Source organism: Cucurbita pepo, chromosome LG18 (assembly GCF_002806865.2).
Source record: "Cucurbita pepo subsp. pepo cultivar mu-cu-16 chromosome LG18, ASM280686v2, whole genome shotgun sequence".
In the NCBI taxonomy this organism is placed as follows: domain Eukaryota; kingdom Viridiplantae; phylum Streptophyta; class Magnoliopsida; order Cucurbitales; family Cucurbitaceae; genus Cucurbita; species Cucurbita pepo.
Genome location: NC_036655.1, coordinates 595,393 through 609,887, shown reverse-complemented (window position 1 = coordinate 609,887; position 14,495 = coordinate 595,393). Strand labels below are relative to the sequence as shown.

At 38.4% G+C, this 14,495-nt stretch overlaps 1 protein-coding gene across 1 annotated transcript; it reads left to right on the top strand.

Annotated features, from left to right (window-relative positions):
• Positions 1–4,887: 4,887 nt before the first annotated feature.
• Positions 4,888–13,990, top strand: LOC111780421 (kinesin-like protein KIN-14G). Its single transcript, XM_023660815.1, is given in 18 exon segments — positions 4,888–5,147; positions 5,981–6,147; positions 6,973–7,116; positions 7,216–7,455; positions 7,554–7,625; positions 7,714–7,782; positions 8,714–8,791; positions 8,889–9,149; positions 9,231–9,312; positions 9,884–9,979; positions 10,071–10,247; positions 10,329–10,435; positions 10,521–10,951; positions 11,253–11,506; positions 11,600–11,763; positions 12,193–12,381; positions 12,580–13,106; positions 13,692–13,990. Coding segments are annotated over 18 exon segments (3,312 nt in total). The 5' UTR covers positions 4,888–5,029; the 3' UTR covers positions 13,828–13,990.
• Positions 13,991–14,495: the final 505 nt, after the last annotated feature.

Here is a 14,495-nt window from a genome sequence, read left to right as displayed (position 1 = left end):
AAAAAAAAAAAAAAAAAAAAAAAAAAAAAAAAAAAAAAAAAAAAAAAAAAAAAAAAAAAAAAAAAAAAAGAGGTTCTAGAAGCTTAAATTTGCAATAAGTAAACTTCTTGATTAGCTTCATTTCAATAATTAATGTAATCAATTTTATGGAGAAGTTAGCAATGATTTAGCCTCTGAACTAATGGGATGCAAAAGATAAGCCTGCTTTTGCTAATGAATCCCTATTATTAGAGCTTATTGCATTGCTGTGATGATGAATTTGCTCACTGTTTGATGGCGAATTCACTCCTGAACTAACACTTTTACTTGTATTTCTGACTGCTACTTGCTACTTACTCCTATCAAAGGGCTCGAAACTGTTCTAATGTTGTGGCTTCCATCTGTTTGGCATGCCCTTGAGGCTAGGTGTCAATCTAACTATGAAAAGAGTAGGTTGTGACTCTTATGTTGCGACAAGAGAATTGGTGACCCTCAAGAGGTGCCTATATAGCCACGCGAGGGCTTAGGACGAGTGAATTGGTGACCCTCAAGTGGTGCCTATATGGCCACGCGAGGGCTTAGGACGAGTGCCATGATGCGACCACGAAAGTTGGTGCATCATTTAACACACCATATAGAGTGGGCATTAAAGACAAGTTAAGGCATGAGCAAGACAGAGACATTGAATAGACAAGTGTGGTAAAAGATAGGCTTGTTGAAGGGTTGGATATGGCCCTTGGCCTTAACTTCGAAATCTGGGTTCCAAAAAGAATTTGGGCATCTGGTTCTGGAGTTAAAGTCCATTCATATGCTCGCCAAATTTGGTGTTAATTGGACATTGGACGGAAGCTCCATGACGCTGCATGACCGTTCGTCAAAATCACGTCTATTTGTGGAGTATTGAAAATAACTCAAAATGTATTGTGAGCTACCTTGTGCACATGATTTGTCATTGAAATGAGTTTTTCAAGGACAGTACCGAGCGGCACAGGTGTGCCGTTATTGCTCCTCATCCCTCGTGTCGAAGGTTGATATATACACCCGCTATCCGGTACAATATCTGTAAATGACATGGCATGGGCATAGGAGGGCCAATGTCTCGTTAGAGCCTGAATGGATGGATGTTCGAGATGTTCCAATGAGATGAGCGACATGCAGACTCATTCTCGATGGCATAGCTGAGTGAGTAATAGGCCGACGACACCCCGAGACTTGGGATGATGTTAAGACATATGAGCCATGTCGATTGGGAACTAATATGACAAGATAAGATGCGACGTTGCATTGAGAGACCTTGGCCCTGACGTTGTCGATTGAGAACCAACTTTTTTTTTCGAAACTAGTATTATATAAGCATAGTTGCTTCCATCTGTTTGGCATGCCCTTGAGGCTAGGTGTCAATCTAACTATGAAAAGAGTAGGTTGTGACTCTTATGTTGCGACAAGAGAATTGGTGACCCTCAAGAGGTGCCTATATAGCCACGCGAGGGCTTAGGACGAGTGAATTGGTGACCCTCAAGTGGTGCCTATATGGCCACGCGAGGGCTTAGGACGAGTGCCATGATGCGACCACGAAAGTTGGTGCATCATTTAACACACCATATAGAGTGGGCATTAAAGACAAGTTAAGGCATGAGCAAGACAGAGACATTGAATAGACAAGTGTGGTAAAAGATAGGCTTGTTGAAGGGTTGGATATGGCCCTTGGCCTTAACTTCGAAATCTGGGTTCCAAAAAGAATTTGGGCATCTGGTTCTGGAGTTAAAGTCCATTCATATGCTCGCCAAATTTGGTGTTAATTGGACATTGGACGGAAGCTCCATGACGCTGCATGACCGTTCGTCAAAATCACGTCTATTTGTGGAGTATTGAAAATAACTCAAAATGTATTGTGAGCTACCTTGTGCACATGATTTGTCATTGAAATGAGTTTTTCAAGGACAGTACCGAGCGGCACAGGTGTGCCGTTATTGCTCCTCATCCCTCGTGTCGAAGGTTGATATATACACCCGCTATCCGGTACAATATCTGTAAATGACATGGCATGGGCATAGGAGGGCCAATGTCTCGTTAGAGCCTGAATGGATGGATGTTCGAGATGTTCCAATGAGATGAGCGACATGCAGACTCATTCTCGATGGCATAGCTGAGTGAGTAATAGGCCGACGACACCCCGAGACTTGGGATGATGTTAAGACATATGAGCCATGTCGATTGGGAACTAATATGACAAGATAAGATGCGACGTTGCATTGAGAGACCTTGGCCCTGACGTTGTCGATTGAGAACCAACTTTTTTTTTCGAAACTAGTATTATATAAGCATAGTGGATATTCTTACCTGTAATAAAACTTAGGATATTTAAATGAGAGTCTTGAAACCGTGACTAGGTAATACCTTTGAAATAACTGGACATTGCTAGAAAAAGTTCGGTTTATATTGAGCTTTTGCAATGTACTCGTGTCAATCGGTTTAAATATACAATGTTTTAATTTTTACGGTGTTAGCTCATAATTAATATTATTTTTTTTTGTTCATATCGATACTTTAATTTTATATTTACATACTTTGTAGTGACGAAATTTTCTTTTGACACTACCACTTTTAATATCTAGAGCAGATTATAAGATATTGTCGTTTCATCGTCAGTATACGTTAGTACATTCCTTTTTATCTCTATGGTCATAACACTGCTTTAACCATGTTTGTGACGTCGGACTAAAAATTCTGACATAAAATATTTTAAAGTACAAAATCAAGTTTGCGGAATCACGTCAAAATAGTTTACAAAATAGCACAAGTTTCAAGAAAACGACATTAAGGATAATATTAAAATGATACAAGAGGGGAACGACTTGATCTACGCTCCATCTGTAAACAAAGAATAGTAGGAATGAGTATAAAAAATACTCAGTAAGCACCGACGTGCAAGCTCATATCAAAACTTTTTTAAGCTATATGCTTATTTAGGGTCCTAGAGATGGTCAATTCCATAGTCCGAATTCATTTCTAGCCCTCTCAAGCTCATGAGGTTCACATCCCGTACTCACTCTTATTCCAAGGGTGTAGGTCACCCATCGAGGTGTATTTAAATTTAGGGTGCACTTAGCATCTTATTTTTTACTTCCGAGGTCCATTAGATTATCATGCTTTTTGTGCACAAGTCGTGAGTGATTATGATTTGTAATTTTGAAATTTAAAATTTGACTTTTATGATTTAACTAGAATTCAACTCAGTTACGTTATTTTTGTCCCATTTGGGTTGAATGTAAAAAATTCACGTCGGTTTGCGGGTTGACATTTTTTTGTCGGGTCAACTTAACCATCAGTTACAACCTAACTCAACTCTATCATACTTTTAATTATTATAAACATCAAGAATATCTTAGGTTTGTAACTAACTGATGTTAGTAATGCGTTGTGACTCGTAAATCTTTAATATTTGAGTTTTATGGTATTTTAGTAATTAATGTAATATGTATTGTCGACAAATATTATTTTTTTTAAAAATAATTAAAAGAAAAAAAAAATCTAACAACCTAACTCAATCTAAAAATAAAAAATAACTNATGAACACGACTCTCTCGCAATGGTATGATATTGACTACTTTGAGCATAAGCTCTCATGGCCGACTCTCCACAATGGTATGATATTGTCCACTTTGAGCTAAGCTCTCATGGCTTTGCTTTGGACTTCCCCAAAAGGTCTCATACCAATGGAGTTAGTATTCCTCACTTATAAACCCATGATCATTCCTTCAAGTGCGCCTCCCCTTAATTAAGGCTCGACTCCTTTGGAGTCTTAGTCATTTTTTACTGCCTTCGAGGAGGCTTGGCTCCTTTTCTTTTGGAGTTCTTTGTTCGATATTTGAGGATTTACCAATCTATTGGCACGACTAAGTTTAGGGCATGGCTCTGATACCATGTTAGACGAACACGACTCTTCACAATGGTATGATATTGTCCACTTTGAGCATAAGCTCTCGTTGCTTTGCTTTGGGTTTCTCCCAAAAGGCCTCATCCCAATGGTGTTAGTATTCCTCACTTATAAATTCATGATCATTCCCTAAATTAGCCGAGGTGGGTCTTTCATCATCCAACACCTCCCCTTAATCGAGGCTCGACTCCTTTGGAGTCTTAGTCATTTTTAACTGAATTTACCAATCTATTGGCACGACTAAGTTTAGGGAATGGCTCTGATACCATGTTAGACGAACACGACTCTTCACAATGGTATGATATTGTCCACTTTGAGCATAAGCTCTCATTGCTTTGTTTTGGGCTTCCCCAAAAGGCCTCATTCCAATGGTGTTAGTATTCCTCACTTATAAACCCATGATCATTCCCTGGGGTGACTTTCATCATCCAACAAACTGAACTAAACCAGTTGAGCTATACACAAGTTGAGTCGAGTGTAAACTTTATTGGTCGGACTTATAAAAAATTTAATTTTGTTTCTATAAAAAAAAAATATAAATAAAAAATATTTATTTATTTTAATTTTAATTAATTAATTAATAAATAGTGAAAATTATATTAAAATTTTGAGAGGAAACCAAAATAAATTAAAAAAAACAGAAAACTAAAAATAAAATTTATTTTTAGGGGTAAAATGGTAATTTAGATATAACAAAAAAACAAAAACTAAAATTTAAAAAGATTTAACTAACTGGAACAAATATTTTGAGTCATAAAATTTCTCACCCGTTGAACACAAACCGTTAGGCCATTCTTGTTCGCGGGAGGCTCGGGACTACGCTTCGGTTCATTTCTCCAACGAAATTTGGACGAACACATAAAACTGAAAAGACCCATAAAGATTTTTGAGAAACGGAGAGGAAAAAACGAGCAAAAGATTCTCTCCTCTTGCTGTTTTTCTTCAATCTTGTCAATGGCCCTTCATCCTGAATCAACAATCCCCTTCTCCTAAGCTCTTGTTTCGATCCTTGTTCTATATCGTTTCTATTCAAACACCCAATTTGTTTTCTGAGAAATTGGGATTGTTTGGAATAGATTTTTGTTTTCTGTGTTGTGTTCTTGAGGATTTGTAATGGCGACAGGGCAAGTTTTACCGTTTTCGATCGCTTCTGTGGTTGAAGATCTTCTTCAACAGCATGGAGTTCATCTGCGTGATATCGAGTTGGCTTCGAAGAAGGCTGAAGAAGACTGTATGTTCTTCGTTATCTTGTTTTCTGGCCTTTGCATTTCGATTATCGATTGTTTTGTTTTGTTTTTTTGTTTTTTTTTTCTCCTTTTGTTTGCGTAATGACTGTTGAATGATACGATTTTTTTGGAATGGTTTTTGTAAATTTGTTTTGGTTCTTCTCAATTTGATCGATGTTCTTCCTGTTGGATGATGGAAGTCCCACATCGGCTAATTTAGGGAATGATCGTGGGTTTATAAGGGAGGAATACTAACTTCATTGGTACGAGGCCTTTTGGGGAAGCCCAAAGCAAAGCCATGAGAGCTTATGCTCAAAGTGGACAATATCATACAATTGTGGAGAGTCGTGTTCGTCTAACATGGTATCAGAGCCATTCCCTAAACTTAGTCGTGCCAATAGATTGGTAAATTCTCAAATATCGAACAAAGAACTCCAAAAGGCAAAAGGCAGTAAAAAATGACTAAGACTCCAAAGGAGTCGAGCCTCGATTAAGGGGAGGTGCACTTTGTTCGAGGGGAGGTGTTGGATGATGGAAGTCCCACATCGGCTAATTTAAGGAATGATCATGAGTTTATAAGTGAGGAATACCAATTCCATTGGTATGAGGCCTTTTGGGGAAGCCCAAAGCAAAGCCATGAGAGCTTATGCTCAAAGTGGACAATATCATACTATTCTGGAGAGTCGTGTTCGTCTAACACTTCCCATTTCTGGCGTTGGCAATGTGTTTTGTGAATTAATGAGTTGCGTTTTGTAATGTTCATGTTGGATTTTGAGAGACTCAGATTGATTTTGTTGATGTGAAAAGTGAATTGAATGTTCATCATATTGTTTTGAAGCCTTGAGAAGGTATGAAGCGGCTGGGTGGCTAAGGAAAACTGTTGGAGTCGTTGGTGGTAAAGACTTGCCAGCTGAGCCTTCTGAAGAGGAATTTAGGCTTGGATTAAGAAGCGGAATTATTCTTTGCAATGTTCTCAATAAGGTTCAACCTGGAGCAGTGTCAAAGGTATGTATACTTCATTTACACAAGAAGGAAGGAGAGAATTTCCATGTTGGTTTACTTTAGATTAAGAAAAATACATGAAAGAACTTAAGTTATCAAAGTTTTCCTATGAATACCGCCCTCTTAGGTTTCGGTTTCTATAGATAAGTTGGAATATCAATACTTTCCCACCTCATGAAATTTTCTCGCTCTGCTGAGGATTGTTGTGAGGGAGTTCCACATTGACTAATCAAGGGAATGATCATGAGTTTATAAGTAAAGGAATACATCTCCATTGGTATGAGACCTTTTAGGAAAACAAAAAACAAAGCCATGAGAGTTTATACTCAAAGTGGACAATATCATACCATTGTGAAGAGCGTGATTTCTAACATGGTATCAGAGTCATGCCCTTAGGTTAGCCATGTCAAGAATCCTCAAGTGTCGAACAAAGAAATTGTGAGCCTTGAAGGTGTAGTTAAAAATGACTCAAGTGTCGAACAAAGGGTATACTCGAGGGCTCCAGAGAAGGAGTCAAGCCTCGATTAAGAGGAGGCTATTCGAGAGCTCCGTAGACCTCAGGGGAGGCTCTATGGTGTACTTTGTTCGATGGGTCGTTTGTTAAGGATTGTTGGGAGAGAGTCCCACATTGGTTAATTAAGGGAATGATCATGTGTTTATAAGTAAGGAATACATCTCCATTGTTATGAGGTCTTTTGGGGAAACCAAAAGCAAAGCCATGAGAGCTTATGCTCAAAGTGGATCATATCATACCATCTTGGAAAGTCGTGGTTCCTAGCATTAAGTACATCTGAAGTGATGATCATTCAATTCGTGTTCTTTGTATAGATTGTTGAAGGCCCATGTGATTCTGTAATTATTCCTGATGGGGCAGCCTTATCTGCTTACCAATACTTAGAAAATGTGAGAAATTTTCTGGTGGCCATAGAAGAACTGGGGTTGCCAACTTTTGAAGCCTCTGATCTAGAGCAGGTAACTCTGGTAGTTTTGGACATCTTTTTGGTAACTTGAACCAGATTAAAAGCTTTCTTCTGGTTGAATTGATCTATTGCAAATCCATGGCTATGTCAGGGAGGAAAATCTACAAGGGTTGTGAACTCTGTTCTGGCACTCAAGTCATACAGCACCTGGAAAAAAGGAGGCGGAAATGGGGTGTGGAGATTTGGCGGGACGGATAAATCACCAACATCGAGTATAGATATGGTGCCAAAAAATTCAGAACCAGCCACGAATTCTTTAACGAGAACCTCATCAACTTGTGATAGTTTTTGTCTTGAATTGTCTTCAAGTGATGATCCTAGCAATGAAACAGTTCGTGACCTTTTCATCCTTCTTTTTCTTTACTTTTTGTTACTTTCTTGATTGAGTTGAATTAAGACATCTTAGGCTTCTTACAATTTCGACTGCAGGGATCCTCCCGTCCTTTACAGTTGCTACTTTCTCAACTTCTTTCTGATAAACAGCTTGACGAAATCCCCAGTGTAAGTGTTGGGTTCTAATTCTGAGTTATATATAGATCTTCTTCTTAGAAACATGAAGATCTTGATCTGAGTTTTTTTGAATCTGTAGATTGTGGAATGTATGATTTGTAAAGTCATGGGAGAGTTTGAGCATCGATTAACAACTCATAACAATAAGGTATACTTTCTATTTCCCACAATGTCTTACTTTAGCAATCTATATTTTATGGTTACTGAAATACATGATTTCTCCCTGCACCTCAAGAGTAATTACTGAATGAGTTAGTCTCTGGAATTCTGTTTGGACTGCAATTTTTTATCATCTAATTGTCTTGATCTTGATGGATAAATCAATAACTCAATGTATCTTGTTAGTGTTGAGGATTGTTGGGAAAGGAGTCCCACATCGGCTAATTAAGGGGTTAATCATGGGTTTATAAGTAAGAAATACATCTCCATTAGTATGAGGTCTTTTGGGGAAACAAAAAACAAACCCATGAGAGCTTATGTTCAAAGTGGACAATATTATACCATTGTGGAGAGTCGTGGTTTCTAACATGGTATCAGAGCCATGCCCTTACCTTCATCTCAAATGTCGAACAAAGTAGTTGTGAGCCTCGAAGGTGTAGTCAATAGTGACTCAAGTGTCGAACAAAGGGTGTACTTTGTTTGAGGGCTCCAGAGAAGGAGTCAAGTTTTGATTAAGGGGAAGCTGTTTGAGGGCTCCATAGGCCTCTGGGAGGTTCTATGGTGTATTTTGTTCGAGGGGAGGATTGTTGAGGATTGTTGGGAAATGAGTCCCACATTGACTAATTTAGGGGTTGACCATAGGTTTATAAGCAAGGAATACATTTCCATTGAAATGAGGTCTTTTGGGGACAATATCATACCATTATGGAGAGTCATGGTTTCTAACTGTTACCCTTCGTGTAAATTTTCAAAAACTATAACTAAGGAAGAGTGTCTAAAATATTGATAAGAGATTAAATTTTTTTCTTGCATAAGAAATAAACTTCATTGATATATGAAATTATTCAATGTAGATTTAGCAATCCCTCCATCACCATTTGTTTCTGTGCTTATGGCATTTCATTCTGCCCATTTGATAGATGAAAACAAGTCAAGAAGATATGGCAGAGTCTATATCTGATAAGTATCCTCCACAAATCACTTCTGCTGATGGAACGGTAAGCTGTGAATTTATGTATGTTATGAAAATATTTTGTTACTAAGTTAATAGAGCTGAATGGGATGCTAATATATTTTATGTTTTGAGAGATTAAGATGGAAGAGGAAACGACTAGTTCTCCTGAAGAAATAAGCAGTCCAGAAGCAACAAGTTGTACTGAAGAAATAAGCAGTCTAGAGGCAACAAGTTGTCCTGAAGTAGAGAGTTGTCGTGAAACGGAAAGGTGTTCAGAAGCAGAAAGTTGTCTTGAAACAAAATCCGAAAACCAGGAATCTAATGATCATCGTGATGAGGAATTAGAACGCAAAATTTTGAGAAGACAGATGCTGCTTGAACAGCAACAGAGAAACATAGAGGTAGCTGGTGATTTAGTGTATTTTTAAGTTGCTAATTACTGTTCTGGAATATACAACTTCAAAGCTGGTTTTGTTCTGTAGATGTTGAAGAGTGTTCTTGGTGAAACCAAAGCAGGAATGCAGATTTTGCAAATGAAGTACCAAGAGGAGTTCAATAATATTGGTATAAATTATTAATTAAGTAAAGTTTTTTGATCATTTTGTTGAGGATTGTTGGGAAGGAGTCCCACATTGGACAATATCATACCATTGTAGAGAGTCATGATTCCTAACATGGTAACAGAGTCATGCCCTTAACTTAGCCATGTCAATAGTCGAACAAAGAAGTTGTGAGCCTTGAAGGTGTAGTCAAAAGTGACTCAAGTGTCGAACAAAGGGTGTACTTTGTTCGAGGACTCCAGAGAAGGAGTCAAGGCTCGATTAAGGGAGGCTGTTCGAGGGCTCCATAGGCTTCAGGGGAGGCTCTATAGTGTACTTTGTTCGAGAGGAGGATTGTTGGGAGGGAGTCCCACATTGGCTAATTTAGGGAATGATCCTGAGTTATAAGTAAGGAATACATCTCCACTGGTATGAGGCCTTTCGGGGAAGTCCAAAGCAAAGTCATGAGAGCTTATGCTCAAAGTGGACAATATCATACCATTATGGAGAGTTATGGAGAGTTGTGATTCCTTACACATTTTTCTAGATTGTACTTTCTAATGTATTCTCAGTCTAACTGCTAGCTCCTAACTTAGGTAAGCGCATGCATAGTGTGGCTTATGCAGCTTCAGAATACCGAAGGGTTGTTGAAGAAAATCGGAAACTATATAACCAAGTTCAGGACCTGAAAGGTAGCATTAGCAGTGTGAACTTCCTCATAAATTTTGGCTCTAATTTGGCTTGGTAGTAGCAGTCTTGTAAACAATATAATGTTCATATCAGGAAATATCAGAGTATATTGTAGAGTTCGACCATTCCTTGGTGGACACTCAAACCGACCCTCTATTGTGGATCGCATTGATCAAGGGAATATGAGCATTATGACACCATCGAAAAACGGCAAGGAGGGAAGGAAATCATTCAGTTTTAACAAAGTATTTGGGCCTTCTGCAACCCAAGGTTCAACTTCCTTTTATGATCTTCTTATCATATAAGTTTTCAACATTATGAATATTGAGCATAAACATTCTCTCTATGCAGGGGAAGTATTTTCAGATACTCGACCTCTGATTCGATCCGTGCTCGACGGTTATAATGTCTGCATATTTGCTTATGGTCAAACTGGATCAGGGAAAACTCACACCATGGTATGAGATTAAGCACCAAATATTAAATTATGTGATTATTTACATAAGTTTTTTTTTTTTTTGATCCATTATGTGTAAAATCCAGTCAGGACCAACAGAGCTCACTGAGGACACTGTAGGTGTAAACTACAGGGCCTTGAGTGATTTGTTTGTTCTTTCACAACAAAGGAGACAGACCATTTCCTATGACATATCTGTTCAGATGCTTGAGATTTATAATGACCAAATTAGAGATCTTCTTGTCACGGATTCCAGTAACAGAAGATATCCTTTTCTTTTTCCCTTCTGTATTTCTTTATATTCTTTCATATAATGAAGCTCTGGCTATAATGATTGTCCTTAACTGGTAATTACATTGGAAGTTCGTAACAGTTCTCAAAATGGGATTAATGTACCGGATGCATGCCTTGTACCTGTGTCATCAACAGAAGATGTTATAAATCTGATGAATCTCGGCCAAAATAATCGTGCCGTGAGCTCTACCGCCATGAATGATCGGAGCAGTCGCTCTCATAGGTACAAACTCTTCTTAAATAAATTTAGTACGAAGATTTAGGAATGACACGTGTTAAGAATCATGACTCTCCACAATGGTATGATATTGTCCATTTTGAACATGAACTCTCATGGCTTTACTTTGGGCTTCCTCGAAGGGCCTCATACCAATGGAGATGTATTTCTTACTTATAAACTCATCATCATTCCGTAAATTAGTCAATGTGGGATCTCATAGTATCTAATTATTCATTGCTTTGTCTGTGCATCTTTTTGTTTTTTGCCTCCTTATGTGCTTAAACTATTATTGCAACAATTGCAGCTGCTTAACTGTTCATGTTCAAGGAAGAGATTTGGCAACCGGTGCGACCCTTCGTGGGTGCATGCATCTTGTTGACTTGGCAGGAAGTGAAAGGGTTGATAAGTCTGAGGTAATAGGAGATAGATTGAAAGAGGCACAACATATCAACAAATCTCTTTCTGCATTAGGAGATGTTATTGCCTCTCTTGCTCAAAAGACTGCACATGTCCCTTATAGGAACAGTAAACTCACACAATTGCTTCAAGATTCACTTGGTATGTGTGGCTTTGAAAACTAATGTGTGTGTCTTCTCCCTTTTGGCTGTTGTAATATTCTGGCTAACCACATTTGCTTCCGCTTCCATTCAGGAGGTCAAGCAAAGACACTCATGTTTATTCATATAAGTCCAGAGCCTGAAGCTCTTGGAGAAACATTGAGTACTTTAAAGTTCGCCGAAAGGGTTGCAACCGTTGAGCTCGGTGCTGCTCGGGTTAACAAAGATAGCACCGAGTCTAAAGAGCTCAAGGAACAGGTTTTTAACTTTTATTCCCCATTATTATTTGGTTGATAAATTTCGGAAGACCTTTATGTGAGATCCCACATTGGTTGGAGAGGAGAACGAAACACTCCTTATAAAGGTGTGGAAACCTCTCCCAAGCAACATGTTTTAAAATCTTGAGGGGGAGCTCAGAGGGGAAAGCGCAAAGAGGACAATATCTGCTAGCGGTGGGCTTGGGCCGTTACAGTTTATGATTTTTTGGCTCTTGTGTTGTCGCTTTTTCATCTGTTGTCACTGCAAATTCTGCTCTAACTCATTTCTTGGCCTTTTTCTTCCAGAAGGCAATTAATAAGTTCTTTGATTTGCATGTTTTTATATGCTTTTGATCAGTACAAAGAATAATAGAAATGGTATGCTCTATCTCTCGTGTTCTTACGTGACAACTTTATTTCTTATTATCAGATAGCTAGCCGAAAGGTGGCCTTAGTGAAGAAGGACAGTGAAACGGAGCAAAATTGTCGACCAAGCAGTCCAGAAAAAAGTAGGATGAAAACTTTCTTGTCATCCCCTTCACTTCCTAGCTGGAAAAGTGTTGTGGAGATGTCTGTTAATAGAACAAATTCATCGGAAGATGTTCGTAATCCTCCTGAGGTACGAATTGTATTGAAAATCAATGTGCAAATAAAGCTAAATTTGATAACAAAATCCGTAATATTGAAAGTAATACCATATCATATCATTGTGGCGGGTCGTGGTTCCTAACAAAAACTACTTCTACTTTGATATTAGTAAAAGTCTTAGTCGGTCACTGAAACACATCTGCGCTCATGCACGCTTTTTTGCTAACAGGTTCAAAACAAATCGAACTTGAACGTCAAAAGAAGAAGCTTAGATCCCCGAGACATATTGCCGAGTTCTCCATGGCCACCTTTGGGCGCAACTCCTGTTAATAGGAGGGAAGAAGAGAAAGAATCTGTTTCAAGTGATGGGGAGGACAAAGTTATGGTAAACAAGAATGAGAACATTAGTAGTGATGAAACTCTTACAGGATGCTGGGATGTAAACACGAAGTTGCCTGAGACATTTGGTCAGAAATTTGTTGTGAATCCATCGAAGGTGTACCCTGAAACCCTGCTCAACAATCCTTCAGTGAACAAGAAGGAAACCCAAGAACCTGATGTGCAGAGGAACCAGGTTGAGATGGTCAGCACTGATGATTCTGATGATCATGATGCTGCAAATAGTGAAACATCAGAGCCAGAAGTTATTTGGCAGTCAAGCCTTCCACTTCCAAGACCTTCAAGCATTCCAAATGGTTTGGGATCAAAGACAAAGAAAACAGCTATTCCTAAGCAAGCAAGGAGCCCAGAAATGAGGTAATTATTCAATCTTTTACTATTCTTCCTGCTCTTTGGTCTGCATAGAAGAGAAAAATCTGCTCCCCTGTCTCCCATATGCTAAAAGAACTTTCTGCTCCAAATCATCATGTTTAGAAGTGTTTTGTAGTAACTTTGGAAACATTCAAGCATTCAAAAGTTCTTTGTGTTGAGAAAGCACTTGTAGAATGTGTTTTGATTCTGAGTACGGTTCGGAACCACGACCCTCCATAGTAGTATAATATTGTCCACTTTGAGCATTCTGAGTACTATTGGGAACTACGACCCTCCATAGTAGTATGATATTGTCCACTTTGAGCATTCTAAGTACTATTGGGAACCACGACTCTCTATAGTAGTATGATATTGTCCACTTTGAGCATTCCGAGTACTATTGGGAACCACGACCCTCCATAATAGTATGATATTGTCCACTTTGAGCATACACGAGTACTTGTTAGGAAAGCACTTTTAAGAGGGTAGAATCAAACATCAAAGTTGTTTGTCATCACCACTATATAATGCACACTTTATCCCCATGTCTGCTACACCAGATTGATTATGTTTGAATGTTCTTAAAACCAGGAGCTTCATTCCATCATTGATCCCTTCGCCATCACGAAAACCGCAAGCTGGAGTCGCCCAGCCCGTGCCCAAGACAAGCAAACCAGCGGCCGTGTCAGTTGAGGGGGGGAAGAGGAGGGGTGGCTATACAAAATGAGAGTATTGGGGGATGGAGATTGTTGTTGAATTGATTCTTCCTTATTTTTGCTTTCCCTCTCTTTGTATTTATTGTATATAGAAAGAGCGAGAGAAAGAGAAAAAGAGAAAGAGAAAGAGATATATTGTCCGTTGAATAGGCAATAGCTCAAGTTGCCTAAGTTTCTTGCTTAAGTTTCTCTTTCTCTTCATTGATGTATAATATTAAAATTTAAATTTTTAGAACCTACATTGTATTTGTGAAATATTATTGATTTTTTTTTATAGACTCGGAGTTGCTTTGAACTCAGAGTTGGCCAACGCTTTCAATCATTCTTTCTTTTCATTCGTCTGGATGATATTGTAGTTAGGATCGTACAACAACACAGACTCAATCTAGATGAACACAAAAGAACAGGAGAGAGAGCTAAAAGTTTATATTGATGACTTAAAACATGTATACTAAGAGAGAACAATTGTTTACTGTATTTACCGTAAATAGCTTTACCAATTTACTATATATAACTATCTACCATCGTGTCTCCCTAGTATTTGGGTGATTGCTGACAACACCGGTCTAATGAACATAAGTCATTTAGCTATTTTTAGAATTTAGGTAGCTCAAGTTAAGTTGTATGATCCACATGTGTGGTAGGTGATACAACACCGGTCTAATGAACATAAGTCATT